The 22,109-nt window shown below is 46.8% G+C and overlaps 1 protein-coding gene across 2 annotated transcripts in view; it reads left to right on the forward strand.

Annotated features, from left to right (window-relative positions):
* Positions 1-301: 301 nt before the first annotated feature.
* Positions 302-22,109, forward strand: part of ARFGEF2 (ADP ribosylation factor guanine nucleotide exchange factor 2) — an 83,010-nt gene continuing 61,202 nt past the window's right edge. The window contains exons 1-3 of one of the 2 annotated variants that reach the window (XM_055545237.1): positions 302-615; positions 13,666-13,696; positions 14,807-14,930. In XM_055545237.1, coding sequence (XP_055401212.1) covers positions 495-615; positions 13,666-13,696; positions 14,807-14,930 — 276 coding nt within the window. In that variant the 5' untranslated portion in view covers positions 302-494. Of the gene's footprint in view, positions 616-12,511; positions 12,896-13,665; positions 13,697-14,806; positions 14,931-22,109 lie in introns of those variants that run through there. The other variant, XM_055545236.1, reaches the window with a different exon arrangement.

Here is a 22,109-nt window from a genome sequence, read left to right on the forward strand (position 1 = left end):
TCTCCAGTTCCCTCTCTTTCCTTCATCTCCCACCCGGTCACTCCCCCATCCTCACGCTCCTCGTTGCCTCTTTCTCCTCACACCTCCGTCACCCCGCCTCCTCCCTGTCACCTCTTGTCTTCTGTCCTTCAAGTCCCTCCCGCCTCCGCCCATTTCTACTCTCTAGGCAACTTTTCCCCCCACTTTCCCCCGCCTGGCCCACTTGGCCCCGCCCCCTGATACAGACCCCGCCCCTGCTACAGGTCCCGCCCCCTGTCGCGGGCTCCCGCCCCAGAGGTCACGGGGTCGACGGACGCCGTCGCTGCTCCGCCGGTCACGTGGTCACGTGACGCGCTCCAACATGGCGGCGCCGTGTGGCCGCGGCGTCGCTTCCTGACTGGGTGGCGCGGACGGACGCGTCTGGTGCAGGCGGGGACGCCGGGCCCGCAGCCTCGCTCGCCCGCCTGCTCGCGCCGTCCGCCCGCGGGGCTGCTAGCCCCCGCTGGGCCGGGGCCATGCAGGAGAGCCAGACCAAGAGCATGTTCGTGTCCCGGGCCCTGGAGAAGATCCTAGCCGACAAGGAGGTGAAGCGGCCCCAGCACTCCCAGCTGCGCAGGGCCTGCCAGGTGGCGCTCGGTGGGTGAGCCGCCCCGGCCCGGCCCCGCGCCGGCCTCCCCATGTCGGCCGTTACCCCACCCGGCCTTAGCCCGGCCTCCTGGGCGCCACTTTACCCCCGCGACCCCAAGGCCCACCCGCCCGGTCTCTTTATTATACCCGGGGGGGACCTGGTACCTTGGCAGCTCGGGACTGGCCCAAGGTCACCCAGCAAGTTGGTGACAGTCAGGGCCGGCTGTCCAGCCTCCCAGCCCTGGGTTCTTGCCACGACTCCCTGCCGTCCCATTTCCTGGTTCGTCCCCCCGTCACCCTCAGAAGCAGCAGCTCTTGCTTTTAAGTTTTTCTTTACGTGGGTTCTGCTGGTTGGAGTTGTCCCTTGTGAGATGGGCAGGTGGGAAGAGCCGCCCAGCTGGTTTAGGGAAAACTGAGGCCTGCTTTGTAAGTGCCCAAGTGGTGACTGTTTTTCTTTCATTTGGGATCTCCCATAACTCCTTCCAGGAGGGACTATAGAGAGGGTTATCCTGCACCTCCCAGATACTGCAGTGTGCACGAGATCTACTCGTTCTCAAACAGAGGGTCTGTGAGGGCAGAGATACTTGTCTTATTCACCGCAGGGTCCCCAACAGTGACTGGCACACGGTAGATCATACTGATTTGAATGGACCCACAGATGACTGAGCGACAGGGAGAAGTCTTATTCATCCCTAGTTAAAACCTTAGTAGTTGATTCCATTATCAACATTCTGTCTTTTAGTTTTCGGTCATTCAGCAAATATTTATTTATCAAGTGCCCACCGTGTACCAGGCACTGAGGATACAGTGGGGAAGAAGTCAGACAAGGTATTTGCCCTTACAGAGCTTATAGTCTAAGAGAGGAGACAAAATAAGTAAATTTCAAGATTAATGAGACATTTTTGAATACTAATACATACTTCTGTACTAGTAAATTTTTTTGTAATTACTTTTGTAAAATTTTTTGTAAACGAGCAAAATGTAATAAAGAGGGCCTGAGACAGCGTGGTCAAGAAAGTAGTCCTTTCTGAGGAGGGGACATTTGAGCCAAGTACTGAAAGTCAGGAAGTATCCGCCATGTGGAATTTCAGGAGAAGAGGGAGTGAGGATCGGTACATTTGACCCGAGTTGGCTCTCGGGTTAATTCGCCGTCCCAATGCCTTTGCTTTGGAATCTGTAAAAAGACCTGTTTTCCTAACAAGTGACTGAGTAAATGGAAAGTTTGATTTTCTTCTGTCACCTTTTGAAGTTTGAGGTTACCATCATCTTTCTCCCTTCATTTGGTGCAAGGAACTCTGGGAGTCTTTTCTTGCAGCCTAGGAATGGGTTTGTGAGCTTTGCATTTATTTTTCTGGAAGGCCCTAGCTTTCATGGGTCTGAGACACCCTCAAGGATCAAGAACTATTGATAACAAAGGTGGTTGTTGCTGGGAACAGATGCTAGTCTTGTGAAATTCAGGATCAATTGAAGGAACTCACTGAGATTTAGATTTGTAAAGCTTTTTTATTCAGAAATCCAAGGCTAACTGTTGGATATTGTTTTATCAGGAATGCAGGGTAAACCCTACAAAGCAGTTAGGCGAAAGCGGATATTTACAGCTCCACTTTGAAATCTGCCTGCATTCTTTCCTCTCATTGTTACTTTAAGTGAATTGTTGCAGAAGTTTGAAAATCGTTATTTGGCAAAGTTTTCATTCACCCTTCAGAAAACTTAACATCAAAATTTCAACAAATCGTATATCACTTTGTTGGAACCTACTTATAAAATCATCACATGGGTTATAAAAGAGCCTTAACATTGGGAGGTTTCTTGATATTTTTAGATCATATCTTTGTTGAGAGCCCCAGGATTTTCCAACCTGAATTGTGGAACACACATTCAGTATTTTGGTAGTGAATTGTAAGAAATAGCCTATTCTGAACATATAAATTCTCCATTAAAAATATTTTTCTTGTCAAACAATATAGATGAGTTAAATAAAATATCCCATATAATGTTATTTAAGAAAAAAATAACCTATAAAGGAAGTAATTGACACAGGTTAACTGAATAGCTGATTGTCATGGTAGCTCATCATCAAATTGAGTAGTTATTATAAAGTAACCTGTGTAAAGTGTTGAGTTAAACTGATCATCTTTTTTTTTTTTTAAGACAGTACTTGTGTGTCATTGTTGTTAAGTAATAAAGGACTGCAGAAAAAAGATATAGCAAAGGATCTGATGATACTTTACTCTGCATCTCAAGGCCCAGTTTTGTGTCCAGCAAAAATAGCTGAAGGGGGCTTCCCAGGTGGCTCGGCAGTAAAGAATTCACCTACCAGTGCAGGAGATGCGTGTTCAATCCCTGTGTCGATAAGGTCATCTGGAGCAGGAAATGGCAGCCCACTCCAGTGTTCTTGCCTGGAGAATCCCATGGATGAGGAGCCTGGTGGGCTGCAGTCCAGGGCGTTGCTAGGAGTCGGACACAACTGAGCATGCGCACGAAAAGTGGCTGAAATATTGCTGTGCACAAGAAGCATTGCAGGGCAGCGAGTAATGTAGAGATTACCTATCATTTTGATAAGAGGAACTGTAAGTGACCACTCAAAGTTGAAATGTTGACCAATAGAAGCTGTTCCTGGAAACAGCTTCTCTGACCTTCCAGGAGTTGTGGTATATTGGGGGGAGGGAATGGGGGATGCAGGGGCTGTGTAGTGTAGGGGTTTGGAGTGTGTTCTCTGGACTGGCTTCAAATCCCTTGCCTTCCAATTGCTATCTTTGTGATCTTGGACAGATGTTACACCTTCCTGTTGGGGCTGTTATAAAGATGAAGTTAATTGACATGTGCACAACCCTCGTCATGCAGCAGGTACACTGTATAGGCTTGCTGTGCTGTTTACTTTTGTTATTTGAAGCTGTGACAAACCACAGACACTGTAAGCACGGGGCTTGGTGTTCTTAGCTTAGGTTGGTTCTTCATTCAGGAATGACTTATTGCTCTATTTGGTTTGTAGATGCAATAAACAAGAATGTAATTACATGACTGAAAGGCTGTGTTTATGAGAGTATTATCTTGCCTAGCTCAGTGAAGACAGGAGATGTTCCTTGTGAAAGCAGTGATGATCAGGATGAATAGGTTTGGAGTAATCTCAGGGATTCATGCAAAGGGCCAACTCATTGGAAAAGACTCTGATGCTGAGAAAGATTGAGGGCAGGAGGAGAAGGGATCTATAGAGGATGAGAAGGTTGGATGGCATCACCGACTCAATGGACATGAGTTTGAGCAAGCTCCAGGAGTTAGTAAAGGACAGGGGAGCCTGGTGTGCTGGAGTCCATGGGGTCACAAAGAGTTGGATAACGACTTAGCAACTGAACAGCATTCGTCCTCACTAAAGGCCAAATGCATAGGTAGGGTCTGCCCAGTTAGAAAATCGTGGCCCTCCAACCTTTATTGAGAAATCAGAAGAGCCTGTGAGAGTATTCATCACCCCAGGGGTGCTGTTGCTCTTTACTTTCATAATAATCGCAAACCTTTCACCCCTCCAGTTGGAGCGTATAATCACATTTTTAAACCTTCCTTTCACACCTGCCTTACTTGAGAGTTATTCTTTCCCATGATGTTTTTATATTTCTGGTTTTAAACCCTATGCTAGAATCCAGAAACATGGAACTGATGAACCTATTTGCAGGGCATGATTAGAGATGTAGAGGATGGATTTGTGGACACAGTGGGGGAAGGAGATGGTAGGACGAATTGTGAAAGAGGAGCATTGAAATACATACATTAGCACATGTAAACAGAAGCTAGTGGAAGGCTGCTGTGTAACAGGGAGCTCAGCCTGATGCTGTGACTACCTAAAGGGGCGGGATAGGAGATATACGTATCCTGAAGGGCGATTCACATTGTACGGCAGAAACCAACACATTATAAAGCAGTTATCCTCCAATTAAAAATAAAATTTTAAAAAAACTATAAAGTTTCGAGACTTGACAAGATAATCTGAGCGTTTTTAAATGGTGTGGGAAGATTCTGAAATCTCCAAACTTGAACTGAATTGTTCTAACATTACTCTTCATGTATAGGAGATAGAGTGTCTTATTTCATCATTTAATACCCACGAAGTGCCATGTGAGGGCTGAGTGCTCTGTAACTGCCCACTGTTATTAAACATACCTATGTTTTTTGTATGAAATTCAGTGACTTTAATCTTGGAGCCGTTTAGGTTCACAGCAAAATTGCACAGGAGGTACAAGGAATTCCCGTATTCCCCCCAACACACATGCGATTACCAACATCTCTCACCAGAGTTGGACGTTTTTATAGTGATGAACCTAACGTTGATGCATCATTATTACCCAGTCAAGTGAGTGACTTTTTAAAAATCACATATAATAACTATGTGACATCAGCCATGTACTAAGCATTTCTGTGTCTAGGCGCAGTGCCACGTGCTCTACCTGCAGTTTAGTTCTTATGATTATTGTCCTTATTGAGGCCTAAAGAACTCGGCCAACTGACTCAACCAGAAAGCCGTGGAGCCAGGCTGTGAACACTGGCAGCCTGGCTCCAGAGCCCACGGTAAGCATCACCACCATTGCTTCTCCGTAAGGAAGCGCTTGTGCTGTGTGAGCTACTCAGTGGAGCCTTAAACAGTCATTATATTGAGGCGAAGTTTCTATGCAGTGATGGTTTGGTAATGTTTCAGTAAGTAAAGAGACCATATTTTTTGAGTACGGTTGAATTGAATTTTGAGATGTAGTATTTGAAAGCCTGTAATCAAAAAGATCACAGCTTTTTCTCTGCAGCTTTTCACTGCATATGTATATTTGGTTTAATTTCGGGACTAAAAGGAAGAAAGAAATGAGAGTAAAGAGCTGGTTTCCCATAAGCTTCGTTTGAGGTATTAAATCTTTCTGATGTATGATCTCTGTCTCTTTATCAGCAGTAAACTCCCTCTTATTCCTTCTCGAGTTGTGACATGTAATTGATGTCCATCTTTGAATACAAGCAGGCAAAGGGAAACCAAGGCTCAAGGGCAACTTGCCCACATCTGCCCAGCCAGGTGGGCAACAAGTACAACATGCAGCTGACATATAAATCATAAAGTCCAGTTTTAGACTTGCAACTCTGTTTAATATACAGGGTTTAGAAACATGTGGATCATTGGTGATCTTAGCTGGAGCTGTTTTGGTGGCATGATATGGGTGAAAACCAGACCAGAGTGGGCTGAGGTGTGAGTGGGAGGTGAGCAACACACAACCCTTTCCCAAAGATTGGCTTTGCTGTGAAGAGGAGGAGGGAAGTGTAGATCATAGGAGTGCTCTGGTTTATTCTTTTTTTTAAAGATAGAAAAACTCAAACTTGTTTAAATACCTTTAGGAAGAAGCCAGTTAAGGGAGTACATTCATAAATTTTCATTCATTCATTCAGTTGCTAAATTATGTCTGACTCTTTCTGACCCCGCCAGGGGATCAAAGCCAGGCTCCTCTGTCCATGGGATTTCCCAGGCAAGAGTACTGGAGTGGGTTGCCATTTCCTTCTCCATGCATGCTAAGTCATTTCATTTGTGTCCAACTCTTTGCGACCCTGTGGACTGTAGCCCGCCAGGCTCCTCTGTCCGTGGGATTCCCCAGGCAAGAATACTGGAGTGGGTTGCCATTTCCTTCTCCAGGGGATCTTCCTGACCTAGGGATCAAACCTGCATCTCTTAACGTCTCCTGCATTGGCAGACAGATTCTTTGCCACTAGCACCACCTGGGAAAACACATTTCCTTCTACAGGGGGTCATAAATTTTAGTTGCGTATTAATATACAAAAACATTCAGCATTCACATGACCATATAACATGATAAGTTGCTTTTTTCCCTGTACGCTATTGTTCCTCTAACTTTGATGTGTTCAAAATAACTGTTCTCACCCTTAGAAGAAATATAAGTGCAAAATTTAAAAAATATAAAAAATATCCCTAAATTATCATAAAGTAAGGCTTTCAGTTGGAATACAGAATAAAACTTTAATGTTAGCAAAGTCTGGTGTTTTGATTAGACATTTTGTTTATGAGTTCTGTGGATTATAAAAATTTTGAGAAATAGTAGGACTTTTTTAATTGACATTACTTTTTGTTGAAAAGCTTTATGATTATTTTACAGGAGGAGGCCCTCTGTCTAGAAGCAGCACTAAAAATTGGATTTTGATTATTGAAAAGGATTTATTTATTGGATTGGCAGAAAATTCATTGGCAGCTGTGTTTGAAACTTTGCATATTGATTAGTCTTGTAGTCCTGAACTGATAATTTAGCTTCTGGGAGCCTTGGTTTCCTGGGATGAGAAAGGTGATAATACTTGTGTCACAGGATTGTTGTAAAAGGTACATGAACTAATACAGTAAGTAACTGACAACGTACCTGGCACCTAACAAATGACCCACTGAAGTTCAGAGGCATTGGCGTTGCTTGTATTTAAAGGAGAAGGAACTGAAGGCTTGTTCTTCTCTGCCTCCCTTATTAGTTGGTTTATGGACGTCTTTGCTGGTCTCTGACATTTCAACACCAGCGAGGCAAGTGGTTGGAAGAGTTTAGAGCTCTGCCCCGTACTTGTAAATCTCAGGGGAGACTCTGTAAGCGGTGCTGGGGAAAACAGTAAGATCATTCTTTATGGAAACGCGCAAACTTAGAAACCGTGTACTTAATCAGCAAGTACATAGAGTCTCTCATATAAATAGCTCAGAACTGTGTTTAATTCTTACCATTTTCACCAGGCCTAGGGGGCCTGCCAGGAAAATACTTGACTTTCTTTCCAGCAAGGTTACCTTAGAAAATACTTACATGTTTACTAGCTCATTCCTGGAGTCTTTCTATAAGAAGCTTCTTTGGGATTACTCTCTTGGTTGTAATGAGTCTTTGGGCTTTTTTATTCGGTATTTCATTAGGTTTTCTAGATTTGTAGAACAGCCTTCTTATGCCAGGACCTAGACGTCTTAAGATTGTCCTCGTTCCCCAGGAATGGTCGGTGTGTTCTCTATACAGTCCTTTTGTCTTTTGACTGAACCAGGGTGACGTTCATTTAGAAGGTATTTATTTATTTGGGTGTCATACCTGCTGTCAGGACACAAAGAAAACAAAGACCCCGTTCTCATGGAACTTGGAGTTAATGGGGAAGAAGGGGTCTGTTCAAATAATCACGTTTTCTGAGTCATACCAGTAATGTGACAAGTCCTGTGAAGGAGAAAACCTGATCCCATGGGCAAAGTGGACAAGGTATGAAGGAAAGATTCCCTGAGGAAGTTGAGAGTGGAATGATAAACAAACAAAAATTAAAGAGGTTAGAGTGAGAGGCACTTTGGCAGCAGGGGCAGAACAGCATAGGCAAAGGCCCTGTGGCAGAGAGGAATATGACAGTTTGGGAAAACTAAAAGATACAACTGCCTGTGAGTCTACAGTTACCTTAAGAGTTTCTTTTTTTTTTTTTTAAGTTTTAATAATAATAATTAAAAAAAAAAAGAAACTAAAGGAGGCCACTGTGTGACTGGGCATGGCAGATGAAGGGGGAGAGGGTTTGGAGGTGAGGCAGGAGAGGCAGTCCAGGGCCCCGGCACACAAGACCCTGGAGGTTGTGCTGAGGAGTCTGATTTTTAGACCAATAGCAGTGAAATAATACCCCAGAGTTCTAAACAGGGCAGAAGTTGATAAAGAGGTTAGTATTTTGGAAAGATCACTTGAGCCGTTATGTTCAGAACATCTTCAAGGAAACCTGGAGAGGTTGCCCAGGGACCACGAGGGAGGCAGTTATTATCATCTGAGGGGAAACGCTGGTGGCCCAGACTTAAAGTAGTGACAACAGAAGCAGAGTAGAATGAAGGTGTTCCCCACTGATTTAGAAGGTAAAGCTAAGAACACCTGATGTTGGGTTGGATAACAGCATCAGAATGTGGATCAGTAAGACTGACTTAAGTTTGTGACTCACCCAACTGGATGGATGGTGGTGCAGTTCCTTAAGATGGTTGTGGAAGACCATCTGGAGAGAGGTGGGTGGAGGAGCTTGATCTGAGTTGGGACTTGGATATTGGATGAATGTACGAGCTTCATGTTCCTGAGGCAGGCCTGCACCGGAAACGAGGACTGGGGAGTCATCCGAGCCCAGGCGGGAATTGAAGGGGCAGGCGAGGCTGCGGATGCCTCTGAGGAAGAGCTGAGTGTTGCAGAGAAGGAAAGGCAGGAGAGCCTGGGCCCCAGGAGCCCTGCCCGCCTGGCTGGGCAAAGGAGGCTGAGTGTGCCAAGGAAACGGAGGAGAGATGGGCCAGGAAGCAGAGGGCTGATGGGAACATGTGCTTACGAGGCCAGCTGTGCAGTGTGCTCAGGCTCACTCAGGCGTGTCTTCATGACCCCATGGACTGCAGCCCGCCAGGCTCCTCTGTCCGTGGGGTTTTCCCGGCAAGAATACTGGAGGGGGTTGCCATTTCCTTGTCCAGGGGATCTTCACAACCCAGGGATCAAACTTGCATCTCCATGTCTCCTGCATTGCAGGCGGATTCTTTACCACCAGCGCCGCCAGAGAAGCCCTTAAATCGAGTAGATTTCTTTTTTTTTTTTTTTTTTCCGAGTAGATTTCTGTGAGGGGAGGTCAGTAAGGTCAATTGCTGCTGAGAGGTCAAGTCACACAGCAACTGGAAAACTGCCCATCAGCTTTTGAGCCTGCGAGTCATGGGGACCTCACCTGGAGCTGCGCTGGTGGCACAGGGAAGGTGAAAACCAGACTGGAATGGGCGGGGCAGGTGCGGGAGGTGAGGAAACGGACGCGACTCTTTCCCAGGGTTTGCCTGGGCTGTGAAGAGGGAGATGTGGATCATGGAGGGTTTTTTGGCCTTATTTTTATCTTTGTTTGAAGGTAGAAGAGACTTGGAGAAGGCAATGGCACCCCACTCCAGTACTCTTGCCTGGAAAATCCCATGGACGGAGGATCCTGGAGGGCTGCAGTCCATGGGGTCACTAGGAGTCGGACACGACTGAGCGACTTCACTTTCACTTTTCACTTTCATGCATTGGAGAAGGAAATGGCAACCCACTCCAGTGTTTTTGCCTGGAGAATCCCAGGGATGGGGGAGCCTGGTGGGCTGCCATCTCTGGGGTCGCACAGAGTTGGACACAACTGAAGCGACTTAGCAGCAGAAGAGACTTGAGCTTGTTTCAACATCATTGGGGAGGGAGCCAGTTGAGGGAGAGGTTAACTAAGAAGAAAGACAGTTTATTCATTCAACCAATATTGAGCGCCTGCTCTATGCCTAGGAATTCCTAGATGCTGGGGATTCAGCAGTGACCAGAACGGACCAAAGTCTCTGTTGTCACAGAGTTTATGTTCTGCTGGGGAAGTCGGAGTATAAGTGAAACAAGAGTATGTCACAAGTGGTAAATAAGATGGTGAAAGACTAGAAAAATTGGTGTAAAATGAAAAAACAGGGCAGGTAAGGTAGTGAAGAATCACAAGGAGGGGTTGGATGGCAGTTTCAGGTAACGAGGGAAGAGGTGACATTTGAACAGTCGTCTGAAGGAATCGATGAGTGAGCCTGTGGCTATCTGGGGCAGAAGGGCATTCCAGGAGGCAGGAGGAGCTGGTGCGAAGGCCCTGGAACAGGAACTGGCCATGAGTGAGCCGGGGTCGGGTGGTGGGAGGTGAGGTCAGAGGGGATCACAAGGGCCCAGATCTTTCAGAGGCTTGGAGGCCAAGATCAAGACTATGAGTTTTACTCTGTGTGAGATGAGAAGCCATTGGAGTTCTGCGCAAAGGAGCAGATGTTATCAGATTTACTTTATAATGGTTATGGATAATCTATTTTGAGCAGATATAATCTGATTTATATTTTAAGGAAATCCCTCTGGCTGCTGTGTAGAGAACGCTGTGGGCCATGAGGAATAGTGAGAGTTGAAGGCATGAGACCAGTTAAGAAAGAGGCTCTCGGTCCAGGCAGGAGATGGTGACAGCTTGGCTTGGCGTAATGGGGGTGGTCCCCCGTGGTGAGAAGTGGTCAGATTTAAATAGTTCCTCAGAAGGCAGCAGGGACGGGACACTGCAAAGATGGAGGGACTTGACACGTACTGTTTTCCAGCAGGAGAGAGTGCGGGCTGGACAGTTTATGTATTGGCTAACAGGAAGTTGAAGGAGTCTCCTTGTGGCTTTTAATTTTTGCATGAAATCGGCTGTTTCACTGGTTGTGAGTAAAGAGGAATGGTGACATGAAGAGGGAGAGAGAGGGTATTTGAGGAGAGAATGCAATGTGCAGTAGTCTTCGTGGAGAGGTAGAGAAGGTGGGCTTAACCAGCAGTGTCTAGGTACTGCTGTGGTTGGTTGTCAGGGCCTTTAGAGACCTGCCGGCTTTCCCTGCTGTCAAGAGGCCTGTCATTGTGTGGAGACTGGTCAGAAGGGGATGGTCATACAAGCTTGGTATTTGGCCAGAAGTTAACACTAAAAGTCAGAGAACAAGTTAAGCCTATTGTTTGGCAAGGAGAGGAACCAATCAATCCTAAAGGAAATCATCCCTGAATATTCATCGGAAGGACTGATGCTAAAGCTCCAATACTGTGGTCACCTGACGCAAAGATCTGACTCATTGGAAAAGACCCTGATGCTGGAAAAGATGGCAGGCAGGAGGAGAAGGGGGCGACAGGATGTGATGGTTGGATGGCATCACCAACTCAACGGACATGAGTGTGAGCAAACTCCAGGAGATAGTGAAGGACAGGAAAGCCTGGCATGCTGCAGTCCATGGGGTCACAAAGCATAGGACACGACCTAGCAACTGAACAATAACAGCAACAGATTACAATCCTGCTAATGGGATCTGTCCTGGAAAAATGAAGAAAAGGAAAGCTGACAAGTTGGTCTAGTCAGGTCTGACAGACCAAAGAAGGGTCCTACTTGGGGCAGTTAGTAGGTCAACTGGAAGGACAGGAGCTGGGCAGGTACAGGGAGGAGCTGGAAGTTCCAGACAGGGACAAGATTCAGAGTGTGACCAGCACCTCCAGGCTGGCTTTGGGGGGAGGGGGAGGGCCTTGTGGATTTGCATAGTGGGGGGTAGGGGTGTAGCAGATTGGATGTATGAGGGGAGGTGAAGGTTCCAAGGGATGTTGTGGAACCTTGGCAGAGTTGACCAGCGATGGCGTCGTTGAGGTTGGTCATGGTCATTGTTGGACCTAGCCTGGGAGCAGAGCAGAAGAAGGTGAGCTGGTGCCAAGATCATCAGTGAACCAGGAGGTATGACCCGAGGGGTTTGTACAGGACAGTGATGCCCAGAAAGCATTTCCCAGGAAGACAGCCTGGCCTTGCAGCTGCAGCTGCCGCACCCTGCTCAGGTCTCCCTCCTTTCCAGGCTGCTTATTTATTGCTGCTAATTGCCCAGTTGGCAGTTAGAGAGCAGGGCCTATTAAAACGCGGGGCAGTAAACCAGAGCAGGTGTGCCCCGCCATCTGCTCCTCTCCTTCCCCCCTCCCTCCTTCTCTGGAGCAGACAGCCGGGCTGAGTGCGGCAGTGGCGTTTCCTGGCTGTGACCGTGGGCAGGTGACTTCACCTCTCTGGGCCCAGATTCCCACCTGCACATGGTTAGGAGATGAGCCTCTTGTCTTCCAGAGGCGTAAGGAGGACCAGATGGGCCCATGCCCCTGTGAATGTCAGCCGTTCCCGTGATTTGTGTTCCCCTAATTGTCTTCTTTCCCTTGGCTCTCTGTAGTTCACCAATGGCAGTAGAGACTTTGCACTATTACTGACTCCTGTCTTAAGAGAGCTGATATTTATTGACCACCGGTGTATGCTTGACACCGCCTTAGCCATGACCACTTCGGGTTTCTCAAAAGTTACCCACACCTACCTGCCTTGTTACAGTCTCTGGAGCATATGGAGCTGCTTTTTATCATGCACATGTTTTTTAGAGTAGGACATCAAGATTCAGGGAGGTTTAATAACCCACCTGGTGTCATTCAGCAGAGAGATATCCATGCCAGAACTGCCAACCCATTTCTTAACTTTCACCTCACCAGGCTGTGTCATGTTGATTTCTGCAAGCTGAAAGCTTGGCCACCTGCCTCCTGGGCTGGATTCGCTGGCCACTCCCACAGCCTGAGGCCTCAGCTAGAGGAGGCCACAGCTGCTCCTTCATGGATTCCTGTCCCAGACGGGCAGGAACCACACACGGAGCTCTGTTTAGCTGACCCAGTGTGTCACGGCCTCATGGTCCCGAGCAAGATGTTTGATATTAGTCATCCGGGTGTTTCTCTCCTGCTTTCTTATGTGTGTAGAAAGAGGACATTGAAAGATTGGCTCGAAGGTTAAAATTGCCACCTCTTGTAAAGTTCAGTTACTCGGTTTTCACTTCCTAAAAGTCAGTCTAGAATGTAGTTGTCCAGGGAGAGGAAATTTGCTACTCCCAGCACTGTGTTCTAGGGTTGCTAGGATAACTAATGCAGTGTCTAGACCACTGGCTCACAAGAGATTGTATAAAGAAGGCTGGCCTTTTGGAGGTTATCTGAATACATGGAATTCAGGTGGAACAGCTTCACTGGCCTGCTTTGATAATACCATGAGCCTGCCAAGCACACCACGTAGGAATGCATTCGACTAAGTGGATGTGGGGGAAACCAGCGTGTTTAGATAGGATGTTCTTGTTTCAGTGGCGCAAAATTGTGTCCTCCTAGAAATAAGACTCTCTCTTTGAGATCGTGATTGCTGATTGTTGACACTATATCCATAACTATAACCATGTAGTTGATGTACCCTCCATGGTAAAGGTTCATAAATTAATTTTAACTCATAAAAATTATGTATATATTATAAAATTATATATATATAAATTATAATTATACACAGTAGAAATGTCCTTAATGCTGCTGAACTGTACACTTAAAAATAGTTAACGTGGTAAATTTTGTGTGAGCATATTTACCACAATTTTTGTAAATGCTAAAGCAAAAGTATATACACTTACCATAGAAAGATCATCATCGCCCTACTCAGACAGCTTTCAGTATTTTGTTCTGTTTGTTTTCTTTTATATACACATTACCTGCTCCTAACATGCCTCTCTTTCTTCCCCACCAGATGAAATTAAAGCAGAAATAGAGAAGCAGAGGTGAGCCCGGGCACCTTCTCCTTGCTGACGTGCAGTGTGATGGGAACTGGCGGGGTCCGCGGGAACGCCTTCCTCTGCGTGTTTTCTCCTGTTTCTGGTCCCGGGTGGAGGATGGGGCACACACTCTCCCAGCACAGTGCTGGACACACGGCAGGACTCTGTATCTGTCTGTACTGATGCCAGGTTAACAGACTACTGGCTAACAGCTGCGCATTTGGAGGAGAGGGTGTGTGCATGTGGGTGCTAAGTTGCATCCGACTCTTTGCAACTCCAAGGACTGTAGCCCACCAGACTCCTCCATCCATGGGATTCTCCAGGCAAGAATACTGGAGTGGGTTGCCATTCCCTCCTCCAGGGGATCTTCCCAACCCAAGGATTGAGCCCCAGTCTCCTGCATTGCAGGCAGATTCTTTACCACTGAGCCCCCTGGGAAGCCCCCATGGAAGGCTCACCAGCATTAACTTGACCTTCCTTACCCTCTCCTCTGGGGCTTCTCCTGTGGCTCAGCGGTAAAGAATCCACCTGCCAATGCAGGAGATGCAGGTTTGATCCCTGGGTCAAGAAGATTGCCTGGAGGAGGGCATGGCAACCCACTCCAGTATTCCTGCCTGGAAAATCCCATGGACAGAGAAGCCTGGAAGGCTACAGTCCTTGGGATCACAAGAGTTGGACCCGACTTAGCAACTCAGCACCAGCAACCACCTTCCCTTGACAGAGGAGGCAGAGCCCTGGCTCTTGCAGGTCATGCTTCCTCAGGCAGGAGGACAGCGTGTGCTGTTGCGGGGTGGCCCCTCATCCTCAGAGTATTGAGGCCAGAGTCCCCCCTTCAGAAATGCAGCTCTGACGTGGCATCCGGGATCCGCGCCAGGCTGCTGACGAGACAGCTTGTCATCAGAGACCTTGTTCTCTGCGTGTGGCGCCTTGGTGTGTTTTTCCCCTAATGCGTGTCTTTAAACTCCTCCCTGTCTAGCCCCCCAGATGCGGTTTGCAGGCACTTTTAATTAAACGATTGCAAGTGGGAGTGGAACTTAAAGTGGTGGGGGAGAGAAGCAAAAGCAAGCTTTTTTTTTTTCGTTTCCCCTCTCCGGCCCTCTCCTGCTTTTCTCTTAGGCTCGGTGCTGCCGCGCCACCAAAGGCAAACTTCGTAGAAGCTGACAAGTACTTCCTTCCGTTCGAGCTAGCTTGCCAGTCCAGGTCCCCCCGGGTGGTCAGCACGTCCCTCGACTGCTTGCAGGTACTGCGTTTCTGCTTGGTGGCATGCAAGGTGTACTCACGGGCTGCGGGTGGTCCTTTACACCAGGAGCCCCCAGCCTCCAGGCCACGGGCCGGCCCTCCTGTCGGATCAGCAGCGACAGGAGACTAGAAGCAAAGTGCACAGTAGACTTAATGCGCGCGCAGCGTTCTGAAACCACCCTCCCCGCGCCCCAGTGCATGGAAGAACTGTCCTCTGTGAAACTGGTCCCTGCTGCCAAAAAGGGTGGGGACCACTGTCACAGGAGCTGTGCTCATGACCCTGGTACTCAGAATGCTCTGAGTTGGTGGACAGAGGAGCTTTTCACCACATTCTTTATATTACTGTCAGGGAGAGAAGACAGAATTAGCAAGTCCTGAAGCGTTGTTCCTGGATGAACTCCAGGACTAGGTTCCTGCAAGCCTCTCCAGTCACCTGTTCATCAGTTGATGAACATACAACCTTACTCTTTGTGGGTTTCTGTTTGCATGCTTGCATGTTCAGTTATGTTCCACTCTTTGTGACCTCATGGACTGTGGCCCTCCAGGCTCCTCTGTCCATGGAATTTCCCAGGCAGGAATACTGGAGTGGGTTGCCATTTCCTCCTCCAGGGGATCTTCCTGACCCAAGGATTGAACCTGCGTCTCTTGGGTCTCCTGCATTGGCAGGTGGATTCTTTACCATTCAGCCCTCAGGGAAGCTCATTTTCTGTTTAAAGATCCCTTATTTACAGCAGCCTGCATTGTTAATTCATTGACCTTGAGCTCATGATCAGCAGCACTGTGATACATGCCTGAACAAAGCTGATTACACGTCCTTTCTCTTTAGGGCACATCCCTGCCTTCTTGTTCTTAGCCACACTAAGATAGCACTCAGCTCTGTGTACACAGGCCATTTTAAATGGTGAAATAACCAACAAAAAGGACAAGAATGTGAACACCATGGCACTAAATAGATCACAGAAAAGTCACTGCTTACGGTATGAGAGCTGAAACAAGACGGCAGAGCAGCTCCTTGTTTGACCTCAGTTGGGAACTTGACCATCAAGTGATTGAAATTTTTCTCTTCACTGTGGGTGTCCACAAATGACCATATTAGTCTACCAAGTATTGATTGGGACTTACATTTTAGTAAATGGGAGCGTTCACAGGTGCAAATCTATGAAGAATGAGATTGACTGTATTTAGGGCCACAAGTAGCCTTGTTATAAATTCCTTTTCACTGGTGAAGAAGCAGCCATGCAGGAGCTAGGGTGACTTGTCTGGTAATGTTCAGGTAGTGAGGGACAGAAACAGCACTACAGCTCGGGCTTCTTAATTTTTGGTCCAGCATTCTTGAATTTTTCCTGAGGTCTACTCCTGAAGCTTTGGTTTCCCCACGAAACATTTGTTTTTTAACCCCAGTGGGAACCTACAGCAATTAAAAGAGCTAGGAAAATTTTTTCAAAATATAGTGGAGAGATACACAGTTTACCAGTACTTTCTAGAACAGGAATAGGGAATAGGTTCTGTATTGTGATTGCTTAGAAGCTGTGTTGAAAAATTATCTGGAGCCTCATCTGGATTCTTGAGAAAGTGCCACAGTTGATTGATTCTGTCTGCTGAGACCCAGGACTGCCAAGTGGCAGTGGGCATGCCACACTTTTGGCATCTCTAGTCTAATATTTACTCTATTAATCTCTCTTCTTTGCTATAGCTATTCTTAAAAATTGATGACAGTTTCTTCACAGAAACAGCTCTTCCAAATGAAAAGCCATTTCTCATTCAATATAATTCTGTACTGTGTGAAGCGTGTCATCAGCCAAGTATTTTCAAATGCCAGGCTCAAATCCTATTTCTAGCCTAAAATATTTGTTGCTGTGAACATTTTCTGAGGAAAGTTTGGCTTAAGTTTAATTTTCATTGTTTTGTCCTCATGTTAAGGTTTAGTTTGGAAGCTGGTGCCGATAGTCTCCATTATTGATGTGCTAAACAGCCGCTAACGTCTTCAGCACTCAGCCTGTGCTGGGCCCCGTGCTAAGAGCTTTATCCCCCAACATTGTGTTTAATCTTCCCAACAACTGTCTGAGCTTCTTACTCTCATCCTCATTTTTGAACTAATGAAACTGAGGCTTAGAGAATAAAGTGTCCAGCCCTGCCAAGTTCCCCCGGGCAGGCGGTGATGGGATTGGGTGGGTGTCTAGGACTTGTTTACTCCAAGCCTGTGTTTTTAATCAGGGGTCCTTAAACTATCAGTTTATCAGTTCAATTGCTCAGTCGTGTCCGACTCTTTGCAACCCCATGGACTGCAGCAGCCCGGCCTCCCTGTCCATCACCAACTCGCGGAGTTTACTCAAACTCATGTCCATTGAGGTGGTGATGCCATCCAACCATCTCATCCTCTGTCGTCCCCTTCTCCTGCCTTCAATCTTTCCCAGCATCAGGGTCTTTTCCAGTGAGTCAGCTCTTTGCATCAGGTGGCCAAAGTATTGGAGTTTCAGCTTCAGCATGAGTCTTTCCAATGAATACTCAGGACTGATCTCCTTTAGGATGGACTGGCTGGATCTCCTTGAAGTCCAAGGGACTCTCAAGAGTCTTCTCCAACACCACAGTTCAAAAGCATCAGTTCTTCGGGGCTCATCTTTCTTTATAGTCCAGTCTCACATCAGTACATGGCTACTGGAAAAACCATAGCCTTGACTAGACGGACCTTTGTTGGCAAAGTAATGTCTCTGCTTTTTAGTATGCTGTCTAGGTTGGCCATAGCTTTTCTTCCAAGGAGTAAGCGTCTTTTAATTTCATGGCTGCAGTCACCATCTGCAGTGAGTTTGGAGCCCCAAAAAATAAAGTCTGTCACGGTTTCCACTGTTTCCTCATCTATTTGCCATGAAGTGATGGGACCAGATGCCATGATCTCAGTTTTCTGAATATTGAGTTTTAAGCCTACTTTTTCACTCACCTCTTTCACTTTCATCAAGAGGCTCTTTAGTTCTTCTCTTTCTGCCATAAGCGTGGTATCATCTCCTCTCTGAGGTTATTGATACTTCTCCCGGCAATCTTGATTCCAGCTTGTGCTTCATCCAGCCCAGAGTTTCTCATGATGTACTCTGCATATAAGTTAAATAAGCAGGGTGACAATATACAGCCTTGACATACTCCTTTCCCGATTTAGAACCAGTCTGTGCAAATCTGGCCTGCAGCCTGCTTTGGTGAATAAAGTTTTATTGGAACATAGCTGCCTTAATCTGTTTAGACTGATGTAGCAGAATAATACAGACAAGAGATGTTTATTTCCCATAGTTTTCTGGAGGCTAGGGAGTCCATGATAAGGTGCCAGCTGGTTGAGTTCCTGGTGAGCCCTCTTCCTGGTTTGTAGATGGCCAGGTTGTCACTGTGTCCTCAGGTGGCAGACAGAGCAAGCCAGGAGTCTGGTCTCCTCTTCTTGTTAATGTTTATTGGGCTGCACTGGGTCTTAGTTCCAGCACGCAGGGTCTTGGTTGTGTCATGTAGGGTCTTTGGTTGCAGCGCACAGGCTCTCTGGTGGTGGCGCAAGGCTCCAGAGTGTGGGCTCAGTAGTTGTGACATGCAGGCTAAGTTGCTGCACAGCATGTGGGATCTTAGTACCCCGACCGCAGATCAGACCTATGTCCCCTGCATCGAAAGGCAAATTCTTAACCTCTGGACCACCAGGGAAGTTCCTGTTCTCTTCTCATGGGGCATTAATCCCATCGTGAGGACCCCACTCTCATGGCCTCATCCAGATGTAATCACCTCCACAAGACCCTCCCTCTTACTACCATCACATGGAGGGTTAGGACTTCAGTTGGGGAAACACAAGCATTTGGTTCAGGGCATAACAACAGCCGGGCCCTTTCGTTGGCTGCTTTCCATCTACTACAGCTGAGTTGAAGAGTTGGAACAGAGACCACATGACCTGCAAAGCCTGACTGTTTATCAGATGGTCCTCTGCAGAAACAGGCTGCTGACCTCCACTCTTCACTATTAGCCTGTACTTCTGGCCTCTTTAATTATAAATAGGCTGTGTTTTCCTAGAAATGGTCTTTTTTCTGAAACAGTGTACGTGTGAGTATGATTTCTGGTGGAAACATTGACGTCCTGCTTGGCTTCAGCAACTTGAGTTACAGAACCTGTCTTAATGTTGGCATATGGTTAGCTCTCTTTTTTAGATTGGAAGTTCTCTGTGATGTAGTAGGTACACCAGGATTTCTTTGCTTAGTATACAAAATGTGTTGTCCTTTTTATGACATTAAAAAGTGGCTAGGCGCTCCCTGGAACACTGAATGAAAAAAATGATTTCCTCTTGGGGTTTGTCCTTGCACAGCCTGCTCAACTGGCTTTTCCTGGCGTGGGCGAGGTGACTTCTGCCTTGGAAGTAGAGGGCCAGTGTCCAGGAGGAAAGGTTGGTTTGGTCAGGGTTGAGGCCAGCTATGGGTGCATCTGTATTGTGCCCTGGACGTTTTAAGGCATCCCTTTTTCAGCCTGGAAAGTTGAGTGGGTAGCAGAGATGCTTCGGGTTTGGTTTGCTACAAGTACAGAGCTCAGCGTTCCCTTTCCCCACAGGGAGAAGCCTTCCCTTGCTCTCGCTTCTCCCAGGTGATAAAGATCCTTTCCTTCAGCACCTGGTCTCTGCACACTACCCTAAGGCCAGGACCTGGGGGAGAGAGAACTAGTTCTGTCTTGTCTAAACTAGTGAGTGATCTCCAAGTTTTTCTGGGCATAGACCAACCACAGAAATTATTTTTGAGAATATTCTGTCACAGTATTTCTTCAAGTATAAGATTATATACATGTGCTACTGCTATCACATTACATGTATTATAAACCATACAAAAGTAGACCTTTAAAAGAGTAAGATAAAAAGTAGATAGAAATAGAGTTCTAATATTTTCTTTCTACATAAAGCTGTGGGAAACCACTGGTTTAAGCTACCTGGTTCATACCACAAACATTATCTTTTAGCTTTTATTTCTAAAAGACTTTGTATGTTTTAATGCTCATTTTAAAATCGATGTGTAATAATATAAGTTGTACATAGCTACATTCTCTGTTAGAAATTTCTTTTAGAACTATACAGATATGGCTGGAGTCCCTTAGACCACTAGCCCCAGACCCAATTGCCTGTTTCGATGTTTTAATTCTCTCTCTCTCTTTTTTTTTTAACATAAATGATACCATTTATGATACCATTTTCCTGTAGAGGACTGCATGCTAAGTATTTAGGCTTTTTGCAGGTCATATAGTCTCCATTCCAACTCTTCAACTCAGCCATAGTAGCTGGAAATTATATCATAAAGCATTTATACTTGTACAGATATTTCTATGGCTTGCTTTTTACAACATTGGTTTTAATGTCTGTTAAAACACCCCATGCAAGTAGAGGGCATTCCTGATAAATAGTATGCTACCATTTTATTTACTCCTCCTGCTGTTGAGACTTCCCAGGTGGCTCATCTACCTGCTAGTGCCGAAGACACAGCAGATATGGGTGCAATCCCTGGATCAAGAAGATCCCCTGGAGAAGGAGATGGCAACCCACTCCAGTTTTCTTGCCAGGGAAATCCCATCGACAGAGAAGCCTGGCAGGTTACAGTCCATGGGGTCGCAAATGAGTCAGATATGACTTAGCAGCTTAACAACAGCTGCAGCGCTGCCCTCATGGGAAGCCAGCCTGTGGAGCAGTGATGAGAGGGGATGAGACAATGGGCATCTGGACTTGTTCTTCAGAAACACACTTGAGGGGCCTCCCTGGCAGCCAGTGGTTAACAACCCTGCAATCCACAGCACAGGGTGCAGGTTGGCTCCCTGGTTGGGAACATGAGATCCCACTGGGCTAACGGGGCCAGAAATAAATAAAAACCAAAACCACACTGGAGCGCCTCCCTGCCTCCGACTGGAGCTCCCTGGGCTTGATCTGCAGCCCCACTGTGTGCAGGCCTCTCTCCTGCTCGCTCGGTCCAGCAGTGTCATATTTCTGCTCTCAGCCTCTCTCTCTCAACCACTTTTTCTTCCTGTGTGTTGGACAGCAGTGCTTTTGAGGCTAATAATGAGGAAAAGCTATTGAGAAGTGGCGTGAGGCCTCGGCGGGGAGCGTGTCTGTGTGTCTCAGGGGCCGTGGCCCTGTGATCGCCTCTGGAGCTGTGTCACTCTGGGCAGGCAGATCAAGAACGTGACACGCCAGAAACTAAAAGGATAAAGAACAGAGCAGCATCTGTCAGAGTCTTTACTAAGTCGCTGGAAGCAGAGGGTGCCTTAGAGTTCACGGACCCCAGAGGCCCTATCGCAGATGAGTGGTTCTTTTTATTCGGTTAGCCGTCAGGACAACCTGGATGACTTGGAGAAAAACATTGTTTCCTGGGCTCCACCCAACCAGCCTGGTCGAGCATGTCTGCGTTGAGGTCCAGGAGTCTGTTTCTGTCACAGGCTCCCTCTTGGACTCTGAATATCAGCCCAGCTTTGAAACCATCCTGACCTTTGAGTTCCCTTCCAGCTCTCAGATTGTCCCTGACGAAATCCAGGTCAGGAGGGAGGTGGCCCATGTCCAAAGTGATCTGTCACCTGACCCCGAAGGCACAGCCCGGACAGCCTCTTGTCTCTTCAGTGGCACGGGTAACACACAGTTTGATAGCGTTGGTGCAGAATTCAGTGAGGGTTTTTACTTTAATTTTTGGAATGAAAAACGCATGGGCATGGGTCACCATTCAGAAAGAATGAAAGCCTGAGCCACAGTATGTCTTAGTCCTGCTCCTGCTCACAGCTGCTTAGTTCTCCCTGAGCTCGAGCAAAACTTGTTATCATTAGTTTTTAATGCATCTTGCCTTTTGCGGGGTAGGGGGGTGGGGGTTTTAACAGCTTGAGATATAGTTCAGATGCATGTAGCTCACCCGTCTGAGGTGTACAATTCCCTGACTTAATGTTGACGGAGTTGTGCAGCCATCACCACAGTCTAATTAGAGACCATCTTTATCCTCGGAAAGAAGCCTTATTTTTGCAGTCACTCCCTGTTTCCCCGGAATCCCCCAGCTCTAGGCAGTTGCTAACAACTTCTGTCTCTGTTATATATAGTTTAATTTCTCCTGTTTTTTAAAAAATTTATTTGGCTGTGCCAGGTCTTAGTTGCAGCGTATGGGATCTAGTTCCCCAAGCAGGGGTCGAACCCAGGCCCCCTGCTGCATTAGGAGCCAAG

The sequence above is a fragment of the Bubalus kerabau genome, chromosome 13 (genome assembly GCF_029407905.1).
Source record: "Bubalus kerabau isolate K-KA32 ecotype Philippines breed swamp buffalo chromosome 13, PCC_UOA_SB_1v2, whole genome shotgun sequence".
Lineage (NCBI taxonomy): Eukaryota > Metazoa > Chordata > Mammalia > Artiodactyla > Bovidae > Bubalus > Bubalus kerabau.